Below are 17024 nucleotides of genomic sequence, written 5' to 3' on the forward strand. Positions count from 1 at the left end.
ATAACAATAGACACCAAATTTAACTCTAGCAAGCACATCTCATATGTTTTGCCAGAAAAAGCTTAATAAATCGTAAGCCTTCTAGCTAAGTCAGCAAGGATAAACTGGGGACTAATGCTATCGCGTGCTAAAAGCAGTATTTACTGGAACCATACTACCATTGGTATCATATGCTGCACCTACTGGGGGGGGGGGGGGGAGATGCATTAAAATCTAAGAAAATCAAAAGTTAAACATATTTCAATACCTTTATAGCCATATGAATAATTTAAAGATACAGGATAATATCTTTCAATGCAGCTTGCATTATTGCTGGACTAACAAGAAGGAAAGTGCTGAAAGTGACAAATACCACGTATACACTGACAGGAGTAAAACAGAAGGAAATGTCGGTTGTTCCCTCATAGTATATTACATTGTCCATTATTCAAGAATGCCATTTTAGACTACATTTCTCCCTCTATTCAACTAACCAAGCAGAACAACTTGCTATAGTTGATTTACTCACATATCTACAGAAATTGGAACTCAACACCTCTCATCAGAGGGCCGCAACAATTTACAGTGACAGTAGAAGCATGATGGCATAAAAAACCAGAACATTTACCTAGCATTAATAGCTGGTTAAGAATCTCACTCTAGAGGGATGAGAAATTAAGTTCTGCTGGGTGAGGGCACATACCAAGATAACAGGAAACGAGCTGATCATTTGGCTAAAGCAGTGACTATAAACGAATGGCTAGAAAGAGAAACTTTACTCTCTCTCACATTTCTTTTTGTTTCTTCCAATGTCTTTCATATTATTTCCAATCATTTTACATTCCATACTTTCACCTTTTAAATTATTCATGTCAGCTAAAATTATTAATTCTTACTTTTCTTCCTCTTGAAATTGACAGCATCTCAAATGTCTAATCTTCACACCAGGAGAGTGCGAATTAGTTATATACTTACGAAGCACCTCTCCACATCACAGAATTACCATACAATACTTAGTGCCTCATTAACATAATGGAATGAATATGGCAGAGAGAAAGAGAAACATGAGCTTAATGAATCCTGTATCTTGTCTGAGTCACAGCAATATCATCAGGGAAATAAAGTTGTAAAAGGATACAGAAAACAAGAAGTAGACAAAAATAGACTAAATGTCTATAGTTCTATGGGGGTGGGGGAAGCATTCTCGATGAGTACTGTTGGTGGCTAGCCTTAGATGTTGTGTAGGAGGTATAAGAATTAACATTTCCCAAATCTTAACACAGCCATATTTATTAAAATTATCAAAAGTATCTGAAATCAGCTATAAAAACACTGGCAGAAGAAATAAACTTAAGCTTTTGGGAAGAATGGAAAACATCTGAAAATGGATCGACAATAAAAGAATTCGTGACAAGTATCAGAAGCAGGCTCTAGCTGAAAATAGATGCCATGGGACATGGAAAATTAAGACATTATCTAAATCGGTTCCATATTCTGAAATTGCCATTTTGCATCTGTTGTCCTTACCTTCAACAAACTACCAGTCAGTTGTTGGAAGTTTTTCCACTTGGTTAAACTATTAATTAACGATATCAAGAAATTATAATATACTTGGTTTAATCCTTTATCCAAGTGTAAGCAAAGCTCCCACTGATGAGACCTCAATAAAGGTCGAAACCCTTCCCATCATCATCATTATACATGTCTGTAAGGATATGCGCTTTGCATTATGCGATACTAAGGCAAGTGATGTGAAGTCATTAGCTTCTATATACAAGTTGTCCCAATCCTGAAAATACTTCAGATGCAAACTTATGGATTACACTTGGATAAAAGATTAAACCAAGTATATAATTTCTTGGTATCTTTAATTTATAGACTGCCAATCAAGATGATTATGACTGTAAGCTACTAGACTCCATCCAGATGTCCCTAATACAGCACATCATCGCTTCAGTAGACAAGTGGCCAGTATCAAAACAGACTTATCAAGCATTACTCAAAAATTTGGCAAATAGAATCGACTTCCATTCATTGTAATGTAATATAAACTACTCATGTTTGAATTATATAGTGTGAAACATGTAGATATAAAAATATAAACATGTATATATATAAATATGAATATTGATACAAAAATGTAAATGTTAATCAGTTGCTTAGAGGCTACTAGAAAAAAAAAAAAAATTCTACAACTCAGATGGTTGAACTGGAAAATTCATCAGACCAAAACAATGAACAATGGCCAAGTAAAGGTAAATGATTAGGAATCTTGGACATTTTAAAAATATCCACATGGAATGAACAAAGCATATCTACAAAGGAATTAGAATTAGTAAAACAACCAAAAACTAAAAATATTAATATGGCTGTGGTAACTGTGGAAATAAATAATACTAAGTATATTGGCAAACCAGTTACATCATTTTATACCAAAAAAGAATGAAATCAGTATGAAAGTTTTGAGAAGAATAAGAAAAGTGAACAATTGACATTGAATTGGATTTAAACGGTATTGATGCGAACTCAGATTGATAAGAAAATAACTATTTATTAACTTAAAAGCTAATATTTTGCTGATATTATATCTGGCATCTTCAGAGAGCACACAAATAAAGTTTGTTACAAATGCGAGACAACGACAATTCGGTGTAACAGTGGGGCTAGTATAAGTAATTGCAGCGTGCAACAAAAGACTGAAGTCCTGATACGGCACCATCTAAGTTTTTTTTAAAAAAAAAAAAAAAAAAAAACTGTAGTCATTGAAAGTTTTGAAAAATAGTAGTCCAAAGTTTTGAAAAAAATAAAATTAAAATAAATATTAATTTGGTCTTAGGATGACTGTCTCCCAAATCTTTGGTAGATTTATACAGCCTTACTTGTTAAGAGGCTTCTGTTGATTCCAGGAACAACCTCTCTGACTTGTAGAAGCATCTGTGTAGTACTTTTGTTTTTTTCCAATTGATCCTGTGTGCTGGGGTATCCAAAGCATGGTCTGCCAGACCCGACTTGCCATAGTGAAAGTGCCAGATATATTTTTTGTATTCACTGTGGTGGATATCCACAGTTCTTCCTGTCTGCCCATAATAGGCTCGATGACAAGATCAGTGCTTTTAATGCCTTAGTTGTTTCCCGCTCAAAAGTCCGATTATTTTTAGAAACAGTACATTGTAAAATAAAGGATCAGGCAGCACTCTTTTAACAAATAATTAAAACACATTTATTTACATTAATATGAAATATACATGAATCAAATGACAGGGAGATTGCTTTCTCTACCCATCTATAAAATCTTTAGCATAAAATTAGAACCCTTTTACTTCAACACTAAATAATCTCTTTAACTCCAAAACTTATTTACACTCTGCTTACAAATTCAACTTATTAAACTTCTAGTTTACTCGCAAAGAAGTTAGCTAACTCTCTGCTAAGTTATTTTTACAAATTTGATATCAACTTCTAACATGCCAATTGATTCTCTTATGGACACTTCTTATTACTATTAAACTAATTCTTAACAGTCCATATATAACATATCTCCTAGATTATAAGAGAAAATGTACAAAAAGGATGGAACTTACCGAGGCTGTGTCACACATTCAGTCAAGAGTCTTACACTAAAGTCTTTCTGGCATTTCTTTCATCTGGAGTTTTAGACTTCTTCAGGAGTGTCTTGCTTCAGCGGTATCACGTCGGGGATGTTGACGGGCTTTTGGACTGCAATCTGCGGTACTCAAATAGCACATGCAAGAGGTTTCAGCATACTGGCAAATTCTCCTCTGGATCCTACTTTGGGAACTTCTGCTACTAATTGCTGATGACTGTAACTGCCACTGACTGACTCTCTTCGGTAACAGCGCTTTGCCTTTGCTCTCTTGGCAACTGGACCTGGACACTCCTCTCTTGTAAATGGGTTCTTGTCTCTCTGCCACCACTGCTCTGGTTTCGACTGCCTCTCCTCTGCCGACCACTGGAAGCCCCTTATGCTCGTCTCAGTCCCCTTTTATTTTCCCATTCTCCAGGCCTTGCACTAAGGGTTGTAAACCCCAAAGGATTCAGCATGACTCTTTCATCTTCTTTTAAGTTCAACCCGCTCTTTGTTCTCCTCCGAACACTCCCCTTTTTTTTATCTTCAGGTCAACAGAAACTTGTCTGAATATGCATAGAAACAAACAAGGTTATTTACAGTTCTCATGAGATTTGACCTATGTAAAAATCGATCTAGTGCGCTTTGGTATTTTTAAGCTACATCAAATTTTACAAAGGCCCACCCCTTCATGAAAAATTTTTCTTTTAATCTGTTTCTGTGTCGGGTCTCATGCATTCTGTGGGTTGGACAATACTCAGACCTGTCGTTTAATTTTGAGGAGGGAGCGCCGTCAGCTTGACCTGTGGGCTCTTTTTGGTGTGACTTATGTTGCGACTCATGTTTGTCACTATCCCTCGGGTAATAGAATTTTATGACATCTTCCTCTCCTTATTCTATTTCTCCCGTTACCTGGGTGGTAATTTTTAGTACTGCTTCTCTCTATAATGTTAATGGTGCTTCTTGATCTCAAGAAGTATCGCATCTGAAAGTGCTGCTTGCTCCCTGTATCAACAAACTCTGTACTACCCTCCCTTAGGGGCTCGTAGCGTTCATTTTTATTATCTTTGTGACCCTCCTGGTTCATGAACCTGTGATATTTGGAATCTTCCTCCTCGGATATGAGGTTATCCCTTCTCCCTTGATCAGCATAGTGTGCCCCAGCCTTCCTCCTCTCTTGATAGCTGGAGGTCCTTTTTTCAAACAAGAGTCTAAGGAGTCACACAAGCCTGTCATTTCTTTTGTTATATAACTTTATCCTATCCGAATGTACTACAATGACCTTTCCAGGATTTTTTACGTCTTGCATTTTAAAATTTACTGGAGAAAGTTTCTCCAGCATCTCGTAAGGGCCCAGTGCAGTTCTTCCAAATTTTCCTCCTTTCCTCCAGATTGATTTTTGCTCAAGGAGAACTAGGTTTCCAAGGATCAATTCCTTATACTTTCTAAGCTTGTTGACATATGCTCTGGTTTTTTGCGAACTGTGTCTGCTGGATTCTGCTAACATATTGTGAGTTATCTTATTACACTCAACCAAATCATTCAAGTACTCGTCTATGTCCGCAAAACCAGAGTCGATGTGAGAGTATTTTAAATCACAAGGGAAACCGGTTCGAATCTGTAAAGGGAAACTGCGGGGGCTCTCTCTTATCACTGAATGAATGGCAGTCCTACAGGAAGCTACATCGAATTTTACAGCGGAAATGGTGCGTATGGACATGCCTACAATGACAGCTATTTTGAAGTCACTGAGTTCATGTCATGTTGCCATACCACCTGTATTCAACTACTACGATGAATTACATCATACTATCTGCTTCCTACTATCTGTACACTGGTTTTTATATTAACAAACCCGTTAGAAGTTTTTTCACTTGGTTATATTATAAATTAAAGATACCAAGAAATTATATACAGTGGTACCTTGGTTTGCGAGCATAATTCGTTCTGGAAACATGCTCATAATCCAAAGCACTCGTATATCAAAGCGAATTATAAAATACATAAAGTAATCGAATTTATTAATTACATTACAATTACATATTATAGTAAATACAATTAATTGTATTGGGTAGGACGACTTTCATTGTCACTAATGGAATCACTGCCATCTGTTGACTCTTTCTTTTTTGTGCGACTTTAACAAGGATCTCCTCCATAACCTCTTGCTGTTGCTCGCAATGCAGATCCATCAGTTTGTTGTGGTAAACTCCTGGCCATATTCCTCCACCAGCTCTTGAATGTCATCCTCATTTTCACCTCCAGTCCCATGGTCTTCCCCAAGGACACAATTTCATCAATAACTGGCAGCTCCTGTTCATGAGCAAACCCCTCAACACAATCAGACCATAGTTTTCTCCAAGCAGAATTAAGGGTTCTCTTGGTGACCCCACCCCAGGCTTTATCGATGATTTTGACGCAGTTTACGATGTGGAAATGATTTTTCCAAACTCTTGGAGGGTAAGATCAGTTCCTTTGGTCACCTCGAAGCATCACTGAAATAGTGCCTTGGTGTAAAAGTTTGAAATGACCCTGATCCATGGGCTGGAGTAGTGTTGGGAAGAAGGAACTTGACCTTAGTGAACTCGAATTCTTCCAGTAAGTTGTCCTCAAGGCCTGGAGAATGAGCAGGAGCATTATCCATAGCCAGCAAGACTGAGTGGCAATTTTTTTTCTAAAAGGTTTTCTTCACTGCAGGACCGAAGACCTCATTAATCCACTCAACGAACAAGGTACGAGTGACCCAAGCCTTGCTGTTGGACCTCCACATAACGTTTAACTGGCTCTTCTGCACCTTGCATTTCTTGAAGGCTCGTGGATTCTCAGAATGAGACACAAGCAAGTGCTTGACTTTGAAATCACCGCTTGCATTAGCACACAGCAAGGGGGTGAGACGGTCTTCCATGGGCTTGTGACTGAGCATTGCATTCTCTTCTGCTGTAATGTAGGTCCTCTTTGGCATCTTTTTCCAAAAAAGCCCCATCTCATCGCAATTAAAAACTTGCTGCGGCAGGTAATACTCGGAAACATTAGCTTCTGAAACTCAGCAATGAATGCCACAGCTGCCTTTGTCTGAACTTGCAGCCTCTCCATGCCTCACAACACTATGGATGCCACTTCTCCTCCTAAAGTTATCAAACCATCCCCTGCTCGCCTTGAAGCCTTCTTTGTTTTCTGTAGACGTACCTGGCAGTTTACTTACGAGGTCGGCGTACAAGGCCTTTGCCTTCTCACAGATCAAGTTCTCGGTCACAGTATCACTTGCTAGTTGCTTCTCATTTATCTACACCAAAAGCAACTTTTCTACATCTTCCAGAATACGTGGCCATTGCTTTCATACTCTCTTGACTCCTTTTGCTACATCTAGCCCCCCTTAGTTCTTCTTTCTTCTTTAATACTGTGCAAATCGTTGACGTAGACTTCTTATAAATCTTGCGATGGCGGCCACTTGCATACCTTCTTCATGCTTCCTGATAATTTCCTTCTTAACTTCCACCGTAATCATCTCTTCTTAACTTCCACCGTAATCATCTCCTCCTCCTTACCGCCTTCCTTTTCAACCCTTGTCTTCATTGGGGCCATTGTTGTAGTACAGTTAATAAAGAACAGTCACGACATTTGGACACAAAATAAAAAAATGCTTTATGCACACACACACACACACACACGTGGTCACAATACTAGCACGAATGTTGACTATACGAATAAAGCATGCCGACTGAGACTGCGCATGCAAGACGATTACTCACAATCCCGAGCAGCTTGTGATTACATGACTCTCGGTAGACAAAGCGTATAAGTAATACAGTACTTGTATTGCAAGGCGTTGCTCGTTTATTAAGTTAAAATTTATTAAAAATTTTTGTTCGTCTTGCGAGACACTCGCAATCCAAGATACCACTGTACTTGGTTTAATCCTTTATCCAAGTATATAATTTCTTGGTATCTTTAATTTATAACAAACCTGGAATTTCCATAACTTCAAATAACAGTAGTGTCAGGACCCCTGTTATTTGAAGTATGAAAAGATAGTTGTGCTGGCTAAAGGCAACCCGAAAGAACCCAAAACAGTGCCTTTTGTGTAAGAAGCAGATGCAGTTGTACAAATGAGTGCTCAAAAATTCACAGGGATACTGCTGATATGCAGCACTTACAGAATCATTTCAAGAAGTTGGAATTTTGAGCAAATGATTAAGGCCTGTCAATTCAGTTAATAAGATTCGAGTTAATTATTAGGCAGAAAGAGGTTTCCCATTGCATATTATATTGGTGGGATTATGCTTGGAGAGGTGAGGCTAGGGATCTTGCAGTTATGTCAGAGAGAAAGTTGAAGTTCAAACCTCATATAACAAAATTTGTAAATGCAACCTAAAGGATAATTACAGTGTCAGTGTATAAGGATGTGGAATCATATTGCTTTTTTTACATGGCCTGTGTGAGTGTACCTGGACTACTGTGCACAGATTTGGTCTCCTGGGTTTGAAGACAATAACGAAGCTGTGAAAAGGGTGCCAAGGAGAGTTACAAAAGATGATATTGATTATAGACTGATTATAAGCCTCAACACACGTAATGTTGATATATTGAGAGTATGTGACTGCAGACACTATTAAAAATAAATGTGAGGGATGTTATGACAGAGGCCTATAACTTCCAAAAGGGTATTATAGGATGCCAACTAATGAAATTTTTCATTACCTAGAGTGTTCCTGGTAAGATTTATACAAGTATATGTGAGGAAAGGTTAAGAAAAATTGTGGAAGGGAAGATTGGAGAACTAGTTGGGTTCAGGCTAAATGTAGGTTGTCAGGATCATATTTTCGCTTTGAGACAAATAGTTGAGAAATCATGTGGAAATATAACAAGAATCTTTAAGTTTTGTAACTTTGAAAAAGGCATATGACAAGGTGCCAAGAGGAAAGCTGTTCAAAACACTTCAGTTATATGGTCTTTGTTTGATAAATAGACCAATAGAAGGTGAACCATCCTATGGCCTACCTTGTATTGATCTGGTATAAATAGGGACATTATATCAAGCAATATTTAGTCCATATTTGAGCTGTAAATCAGCAGTTAGAATTGAAGGGTTACAGGAAGATGGTCTGATGTGAAACAGGCTGTACATTTCGCCACTGTTATTCATCATCTATGTGATACCGGCTTGGTTGGCTGAATGGTTAGCTTTTCCACTCTCCGGCCAAAAGGCTGTGGGTATGGATGTTTGTGATTGTCTGTGAAAATACCAGTGGTGGTGGTGGGCGGTAGATGGTGTATATGATGATGGTAGTCGCGGTTCATTGTAGTTGGTGGATTTGAGTGGTGGAGACAGTTGTAAAGTCAGTGCCCTTCCTCAATGAGTCCCTTGGACTCCCTGAAGCTGTCATGTAATAATAATATGGATTACATTATGAAGAAAAGTTGTATTAAAATCTGATATCAAAATTGAAGATGTTAATCTCAGCTTTTTATTTTATGCAATGTTATATTTCTAAATAAATCCAGTTCAGATCTGCAGAATTCCTTGACTAAATTAAATAACTGCTGTAATAAGTTTGGTGTGAAAATCAGCAATAAAAAGACAATGAAAATAGGCAAAAACATTGAAAACATCAACTTTTATCCTGAATGGAGAACTTAGAGAACGAGTAAAACATTCAGCTATTTAGGCACAATTTTTAGTGAAGGTGGTAAATTAAATATGGAAATGTAAGTTGTAAGTGCATCTAGTATGAATGCATTTAAGAGAGGGTATGACAGCAGGCAAAGGTGGTGATGATAAGGTCATCATCAGCCAGTTTTTTCACTCTCTGTGGTCCACCCATTAATTAGTGACTGTCAATCTATTGTAAGGCAGTAATTTGATAAATAGACCAGTGAACCATCTTATGTTTATTGATCTGGTATGGTTCATTTGAGTTACAGGTTACTTCTCTAGTCATTTACATGTACTATATGTCATGGAGGATGCTCTCTCTCTCTTCAGGAAGATGTAATGATACTTACTCGGTAATTTTTTGATAGTAGTACATTAGTACCGTGTATAGGTGGTGAGTTGGGAAAGAAGGTACTTGTTCACATTTGGTTTAAAAAGTCTATATATTGTATTCCTTGGGAAATGCATCAGTGGGAAGACTGTTCCATAGTGTAGCAGTTGCAGGGATGATGGAAGAGGAGGCGAAACTTGTTCTGTGGGTTTTGAGGTGCACTTTGAAGGGATGTTGAGCCACAGCTGCATGTATTTAATAAAAAAAAAAACGCATGCAGCTATTAGCTTAAAACGAGCTTAATACTAAGTGGGGAAATTATTGATGCTATTTCAGATGAACATTTTTCATGGAAATATTTGTAGAATAACAGTGCAGAGACCGATTGTCTGTGCACAAGTGTGGGGGTGAATTGGTAAGAGATGGGTCATTAATAAGTCTGATTGCTCTCCTCTATATTTAACGTCTTGAGCGAAAGAGAAATCCAAGTTTTTTAGAAGCTGAGGATGCAATGGTTGTGATGTGTTTATGCCAGGAGAAGCTTGATGCCAGGGTAATTCCAAGAAGAGAAATCTCAAATTGTCTAGAAATTTGGGTGTTGTCAAAAATAATATTGGGAGAAAATGGTTCTTTTTTATGAGAAATAAGACAGTACTGAGTTTTATTAGCATTGAAGCTGACTAGGTTATCTGAACCCCATTTGAGGATGGCTTGGAGATCAGAATTGAAGGCAGTGGTGGTTGATGTTCTTAGGTTAAGGTGAGTTGTGTGGGAGGAGTGCAGTGTGCTGTCGTCTGATGTAGGTCATTGATACATAGTGGGAAGAGGGTTGGTGTGAGGACAGAACCTTGTGGAACCCCAGCATTAGTTGAATGGTGAGAGGATAAGGAACATCCACCACCACCACACATAGTGTGCATCTAGACAGAAAGTTGACAGCATGCTTACTAAACCCTTGTGCTGGACCTGATCAAATGCCTTGGAGATATTAAGATTTGCCAAACTTCTCCATGGCATTTGTCCAGAGATGGGTGACATGTGAGCAGACATCCTGTTGATAGGCAACGACAGAATCCATACTGGCAGTTGTTTATTACTCCTACATTACCCTCAAGGTAGTGTTAGGAGTTGAGAATTGATTTTTTTTTTTTTTTTCCGTTACTTTAGTCAGGACAGGTGAGCGAGATGGGGCAGTAGTTGGACAGCAGGGACTTGTTGCCTTTCTTGGGAAATGGGTTGAATATAGGCCAATTTCCAGGTGTTGGATAGATACCAGTGGAGTAAGACAGTTTATATAGGTGACATAGGACAGGATTCAGTTTTGGATAATTGGAGGATTGCCATCAGGACCAGAAGACTTTTTTGTGTGTCTAATTTGGACAGTGTTTTACTGATCTGTTTATGGCAAAAGGATATAGTGGGCATTGTTTGTTGGGCATCTGGAAAGGTTAGGGGACATTTGCCATTGTCAATTATGCATTCATTAGAAGCAAAGTGTGAGGCCAGGGGATTGGCCTTTTCTGTAAGTGATGATGCAATAGAGCCACCTGGTATGATAAGGGTGGGAATAGTGTTGGGTAGAAGTTACAAACCGATTGCTTTGGTGAGAGACCAGAATGCTTGGCTGCCATTTGGGCAGAGTACTAATTTCCTGCTTTTTGCTCTTTTGAACTCTGTTTTGGAATCATTGATTGTTTTTGTGCATCTATTTCAGGCTTGGGTATAAGCAGAATGGAGTTCTTGATTTGAGCCAGTTATGGTATGGTTGGTTTTTTCATTTGAACAGCCTTGATACATCTTTTGGAAAACCAGGGTTTAGTTAGGGAATGTATGTTTCCATGCCAGTGAGGATCCATTTGGAAGGTCGGAAGCAATTGTCCAACCATGAGAATGAGGCAATAGAAGTTGCAGAGGTATCACACTTGTTCAGATGCCAACCAGAATACCTGATAACCAGAACCACTCTTGTAAGGTCATTAGTGATGGCAAATGTTTCAGCATCTCTATCTGCAAAATCTGTACAGTTGGAGGAGGAAAAGCCAGTTGGTGTTGTGGACATTAAAATCTCCTAGGAGGATGATTTTGTTGTTGGAAAAGTGGAACTGGAGAAGGTCAGTTTTTAAGGAAAGGAAATTAAAGAGCTCAGAGTGGTTGTTTGCATTAGGGGAGTGATAGAGACCACATATGAATTTGACTGAGTTGGGAATGGATATTTTCATCCAAAGAAGGTCAAAGTTGGGTGATTCTAGGTTGGGTGCTCTCTGGCAAGGTATGTCAGAGTGGATGTATGCGCAGATGCTGTCCCCCTTGAGTCAAAAGGGGTTGAAGAGTGTATGGTTGGGAGGGTTGAGATGAATAGTCCTGGGAGGGGGAGTTGAGATTTGAGGTTCTGCCAGAATGAGTAGGTAGGGTTTGGTAGACTGAAGGTGGTAGTGGACACTATTATGGTTAGAGTTTAGGCCACAGATATTGGTGAAGTGGATATGTAGGGTTTGGGTGAGTCATATTTTTGACTGCAGGGGGCCTTGCACATTTCCTATGCAGCGCCTGCATACTGGTAACCTTGGTAGCTGCTAGTGGCATCACTTGGTTTTTGCACCAATTTAACTTCTCTGTAGTCAACGATCCAACTGTTGTCACCATTTGGACGTTTTTCTTCAAGTTGTCTTCGAAGCTGTCGTCCTTGTTCCCTTTGTGCAAATGTTAAATCTGGTCGAGCACGTATGGGTGGTTGGAAACAAGTCTTTGAACTCGTTGATCACTGTTATTAGTTTTGATGTGTTTGTCAGCCTGTCGCAGGTCACTTTTACTAGGCGTGGGAAATTCATTCCGTCCTTTCCTTTGTTAATGGACCCGAAACAATGGCACTGATGATATTTTTAGAATCGATGTTGCATTCTTCTGCTAATTTGATGACGTCTTCTTTCAGTGCTTTTCCGTTTTCCTTTGGGAAGTTCAAAATAGCGGCGTTGAATTTTTTGTTTTTGGCCTCTAACAAGTCATGCACTGTTGATGCAATCAGGTCACTGAATTCATTCACATGCGGGGGGGGGGGGGTTTGACTTACGTTGTGGTGCTGCTGATTGTCAATTGGTTCGAGATTGGTTTCTAGTGCTCGTATTTTGGAGGAAAGAGTTTCATTCATAGCATTGGTGTGCTGTTTGAGGTTTCAAATTCGTTTGCCCAAGTTCATGAGTTGTTTTACAGTCGGGAGGCACAACGAACAGAAATAGGGCTGGTTAAGGTCAATATAATCTTGTGCACCGATTCGTCTATTTTTGCACAGGAAGCGTGTAACCATTGGCAACAGAACTCGCACATTGCTGATATCAGTTTTACAGCTGCAGCACTTTGTGGGTTTGTCGGCAATTGATGGTACCATGCTGGCGAGGCACAGGGTGCTTGTTCGTCATTGGCTTTTATTGTCTCCATCTTTGCTTCGCACGGTGGGTATAGCAGGCACTTGCACATAGCTGAATTTTAGATCAAAATAAAACTGTTTTAATGTGCTAAAAGTACTTATAAGTTGTCCAGAAGTTATCGGCTTCTTAGTACCTGCTGTTAAGATTTTCATTTGTTTAATTTGGATGAGAAACACTTGCAGAAGCAATAAAATGCTGGAGCACTAGTTTAGAGTAACCTACTCACAGATGCCGCCTCAAATACTGCTGGAGTAGTTCAGTGGGTCATGCTTTCATCCATATTTTCCCTTCTATCTATATGATGACTTTCTATTACTAACCTTCAGCCTGATAGTTTTGCTAGTAACAGTGCAGACTTCAGCTCTTCACATGGCAAATTTTCTGGTGCTGAGACATTGATCTCTTGTCATTCTCTAATAGGTTAAGGATACTTGTGAATCTAGTGCTGCAAGAGTATAACCTTATTGTTTCTCACAATGGGGCTTTTGCTGTGGCTTCCATTTGCCAGATAACATCAGATTTCTCTTTGTGAACTAATTTATGCCTGTAGCCTTTCTTGGCACAAGCATATTGCATCCATGTCCTTCCGGTTGGTAACAGTGATTTTTTTTTTTTTTTTTTTTTTTTTTAACCAAAAGAATCGGATTTAAATCCTGATTTGAACTGTTAAAAGTGGAATGGTTTTTATTCCCCGAAATTTAGATTTTAATGTGCAAAATAGGTAGACTAGTGAATTAACTGACATAATATATCCTCAAAGCTTTAGCTGCATATGTTCTCTCCTGTCATTCTTCTACTGTTTCTGTAGTATGTCAAAGAAACAGATATGTAAGTAGTCTCTGATTATATCTTTGCTAAAATACATTTTCCCATCTTGCAAAATTTCATGCTGAGGCAGCCAGCCAAAACACCTATCAGTGAAGCAGTGATATACGTTACTATCAGATTGTAATGTGTGCAGTAATAACTGCAATTCCAAAAGTATCATCTTGATTTCCACTCTATCCAATGTCATAATGGAACCCTGAGTGCCATGAAGCAAAAAAAGATCAAGAGCATGGGATAAATTTTGAAGATACCGTACTATATTATATCTCATAACTTTTAAATATGTTCAGAAAAAAACAGGTTACATTAGATGTCAGGGTCAGAAACACTTTTTTTTGCCTTCAGTTTACATCATCTGTCAATCATGCAACCATGAAATTTTTATTGGATAAAATCTGGAAGAACATACCATTCATCATCCTCTGTAGTTGCTGAACCTAAAACAGTTGCAGCCAGTTAATGTGAAAAGAATCTTTGCAACAGCTTCATATGCTCCTGAATTTTTGATATTGTAAGAATAGCAAGAGAAACACAAGCTCTACAGTCAGTCATTAAAGAGTGAAAAGAGAGATATTGCCTCTCACATGCTGTGCCATAGGACCTAACAACATCCATTATACCATTTTCTGACATCTTCTGTGGATCTCCGTCTCTTATCATACAACAGAATACTTACTGAGGAGCAGGAGTTTCCATTGTTATTGCCCTTCCAAAACCAGGAAAAGATCCAATACAAGCAAAACTTACTGATCTGTCACTCTTACCAGCTGTCTTTGTAAGATATTGGAGGAAAAAATGGTTAATGCCAGTCTCCCATGGTATGTAGAAAACAGTGATTGTTCCTCCAGCATGCTGCAAATTGACATTGGATCATTTGGCCTATCTAGAAATATCTATAAGAGATGCACTCCTGAAAGATGAACATCTGGTTGTTTCCTTTGATGAGAACTACAGCCATTTCCCAAGTTCTGGTGGAGTACCAGTGCTTCACTTGAGAGAGGAATGCGGTTTTTACTAATTTGACCGAGCCATATGCCAGGCAGAACTTCTTTTTATGAAGTTATACAAACACATTTGATTCATAAATACAATTTATATGTAAATATGGCATTGCTCTTTCTTTTTTTTTTTTCTTTTTTTCATTTATTTTCTTGTACATAATATGATATTTAATTATTCAGCTATTTATACTTTATTACCCAAGGTTACAAAAGTGCTGCAATATGATCATTGCTGTCCTTGCATCAGTAAGGATTTCTTCTTTTTCTCTAATTTCTTGTCCTAATTAATGTTTTTCTGATCTCTTGCATGTATGTTTGACATAAAAAATCATGTACTTAAACAGTGCTATTTATTACAAACATTCATGATTTCTGAAGTTGAGACAATCATCCTAAATCTCATGGAACATGATATTAAATTGTTATGGCATATAGCTTGATTTCATCAGAATCATGATGTCTGTGAAAATATCTTTGAAATTAGTAACATACAATGAGCACAAGGTCTCTGCTTGAGTATGTGCCTTATGGTAAAGAATGGTTCTCAATAAATGCCATATTCTTCTGCATTTTTGCATTGCTACCCATGAGGAAGGCTATCTCTTTTGAATTACATGCTAGAAACCAAACATGTGAAATGGAAGTATACTGCATCTTCATGGATATGTGGGGAGAAAGGGGACAGGGCATTTTATGGTAGGTAATGTAATGACCAGAATTTGGGATCAGAAAGGTTTTATATTTGATGTAGAATAGTTGGTTTTGTGATTTGGATGAAATATGCTGAGAGGAAGGTCTTAAAAGCTAATCCTTCATTAGAAAAATATATTGATTGAGAAGTTATATAGAGAAATGATTACGATCTCTTTCTTATCTTTTGCTTGTCTGCAGTAGGCTTTGTATTCTGTTTTGTATATTTATACTTGGAAGAGTAATTTTTTGGAAACAGGAAAAAAAAAATAATAATTTTATAATATAAGTGCAACAGGAATGTTAAAAGAATTATAAAATAAAACTCCTGTGCATATGCTTTTTTTATGATAGTTCTGACTACAAAAGATTAAGAATTTTGGAAGTGAGTATTTTTTTAATACACTGATAATTTGTAATCTTCTGTATTTTATATTTTAGATGAACCTCCAAGGAGTATTACTAGACCTGCAACTGGAAGTACTACAGTATCCAGTAAAAGACCAGCATCACCTACTTCAACTGCAAAAGTGGCAACCAAAAGATCAACCAGTTCACGCAGGGAAGAGTTGCTCAAACAACTGAAAGCAGTAGAAGATGCTATTGCAAGGAAAAGGGCAAAATTTAGTTGAAAGTGAAAAAAATTATTTAAAAAAAAAAAAAATGTACAGTACACAGAATTTTTTTTTTTTTTTCCTGAAATAAAACTTGGTAGCCTTTATTGTGTGTCCAGCAAAGGAGAATAATGCTGGTATTAATGAGGAGATAGCAACATAAAGAATGGTCTAGATACAAATTGGTTGATGTTTGTATTTGTTAACAGATCTACAGTGTAAAGTTTTTCTGAAGTTGTTTCAGCTGTTCTGTTTGTTGAGGTATAAATCTTCGATTATTTGTGATACAGAATGCTCTGATGTGACCTGCTATATATCCTAGAAAGAAAACTGAAGGAACTGGTTAGGTCAGAAGAAAACTGAAAACATGTAAAGTACTTTTTAATATTTTTTTAACTCCTATATGATTTGTTCAGAGCCTAATGAAAGTTTGCCAGCCAGGATTTTTTAAATCAGCTGCGTTTGCACAAAGTTATGTTCATAAAACTTTGCCAAGTTTTGTAGACATGAGCACCTCAAGATGAAAGAAGAAACAACTTGCAACCTATGAATGCTATACTTCAATAGCATGCCTGTCTTGACTGTCATTTCTGTAGTATGTGTAAACATTTTGACATTTTTTGTCAACTTACAATAAAACTTTTCAGTGTTATGTGTGGTGCTTTAATTTATCCTTATCAGCATTTAAAAAATGCTGTCATAAGCTTGTGTAACATTTAAATTTTTTTAAAAGTGTCATCACCCTATTCCTGATATATGCCCTCATGGGGTGTATCCGATATGATACTACCACACAAACAAACAAAGCTACGTTATTACTAACTTACTATCAACAATATTCTTCCAAATTACTCTATTATCTGTCAAGACTCCAGTATTATCAGATCTTATATTTCTACTTTCTAAGTAGAAATATAAGA

General features: G+C 37.6%; 1 protein-coding gene across 5 annotated transcripts in view; it reads left to right on the forward strand.

Moving 5' to 3' along the window:
• LOC150109825 (uncharacterized) overlaps positions 1-16756 on the forward strand; it is a 441768-nt gene extending 425012 nt beyond the window's left edge. For all 5 annotated transcript variants that reach the window (XM_090414208.1, XM_090414244.1, XM_090414315.1 and 2 more), the window contains one exon: positions 15932-16756. In XM_090414208.1, the coding sequence (XP_090270334.1) occupies positions 15932-16122 (191 nt within the window). In that variant the 3' untranslated portion in view covers positions 16123-16756. The remainder of the gene's footprint in view (positions 1-15931) is intronic.
• The last annotated feature ends 268 nt before the right edge of the window (positions 16757-17024 follow it).

The sequence above is a fragment of the Typopeltis vanoorti genome, chromosome 1, assembly GCF_054136105.1.
Source record: "Typopeltis vanoorti isolate ZY-2024b chromosome 1, IOZ_Tvanoo_1.0, whole genome shotgun sequence".
NCBI classification, from domain to species: Eukaryota; Metazoa; Arthropoda; class Arachnida; order Uropygi; family Thelyphonidae; genus Typopeltis; species Typopeltis vanoorti.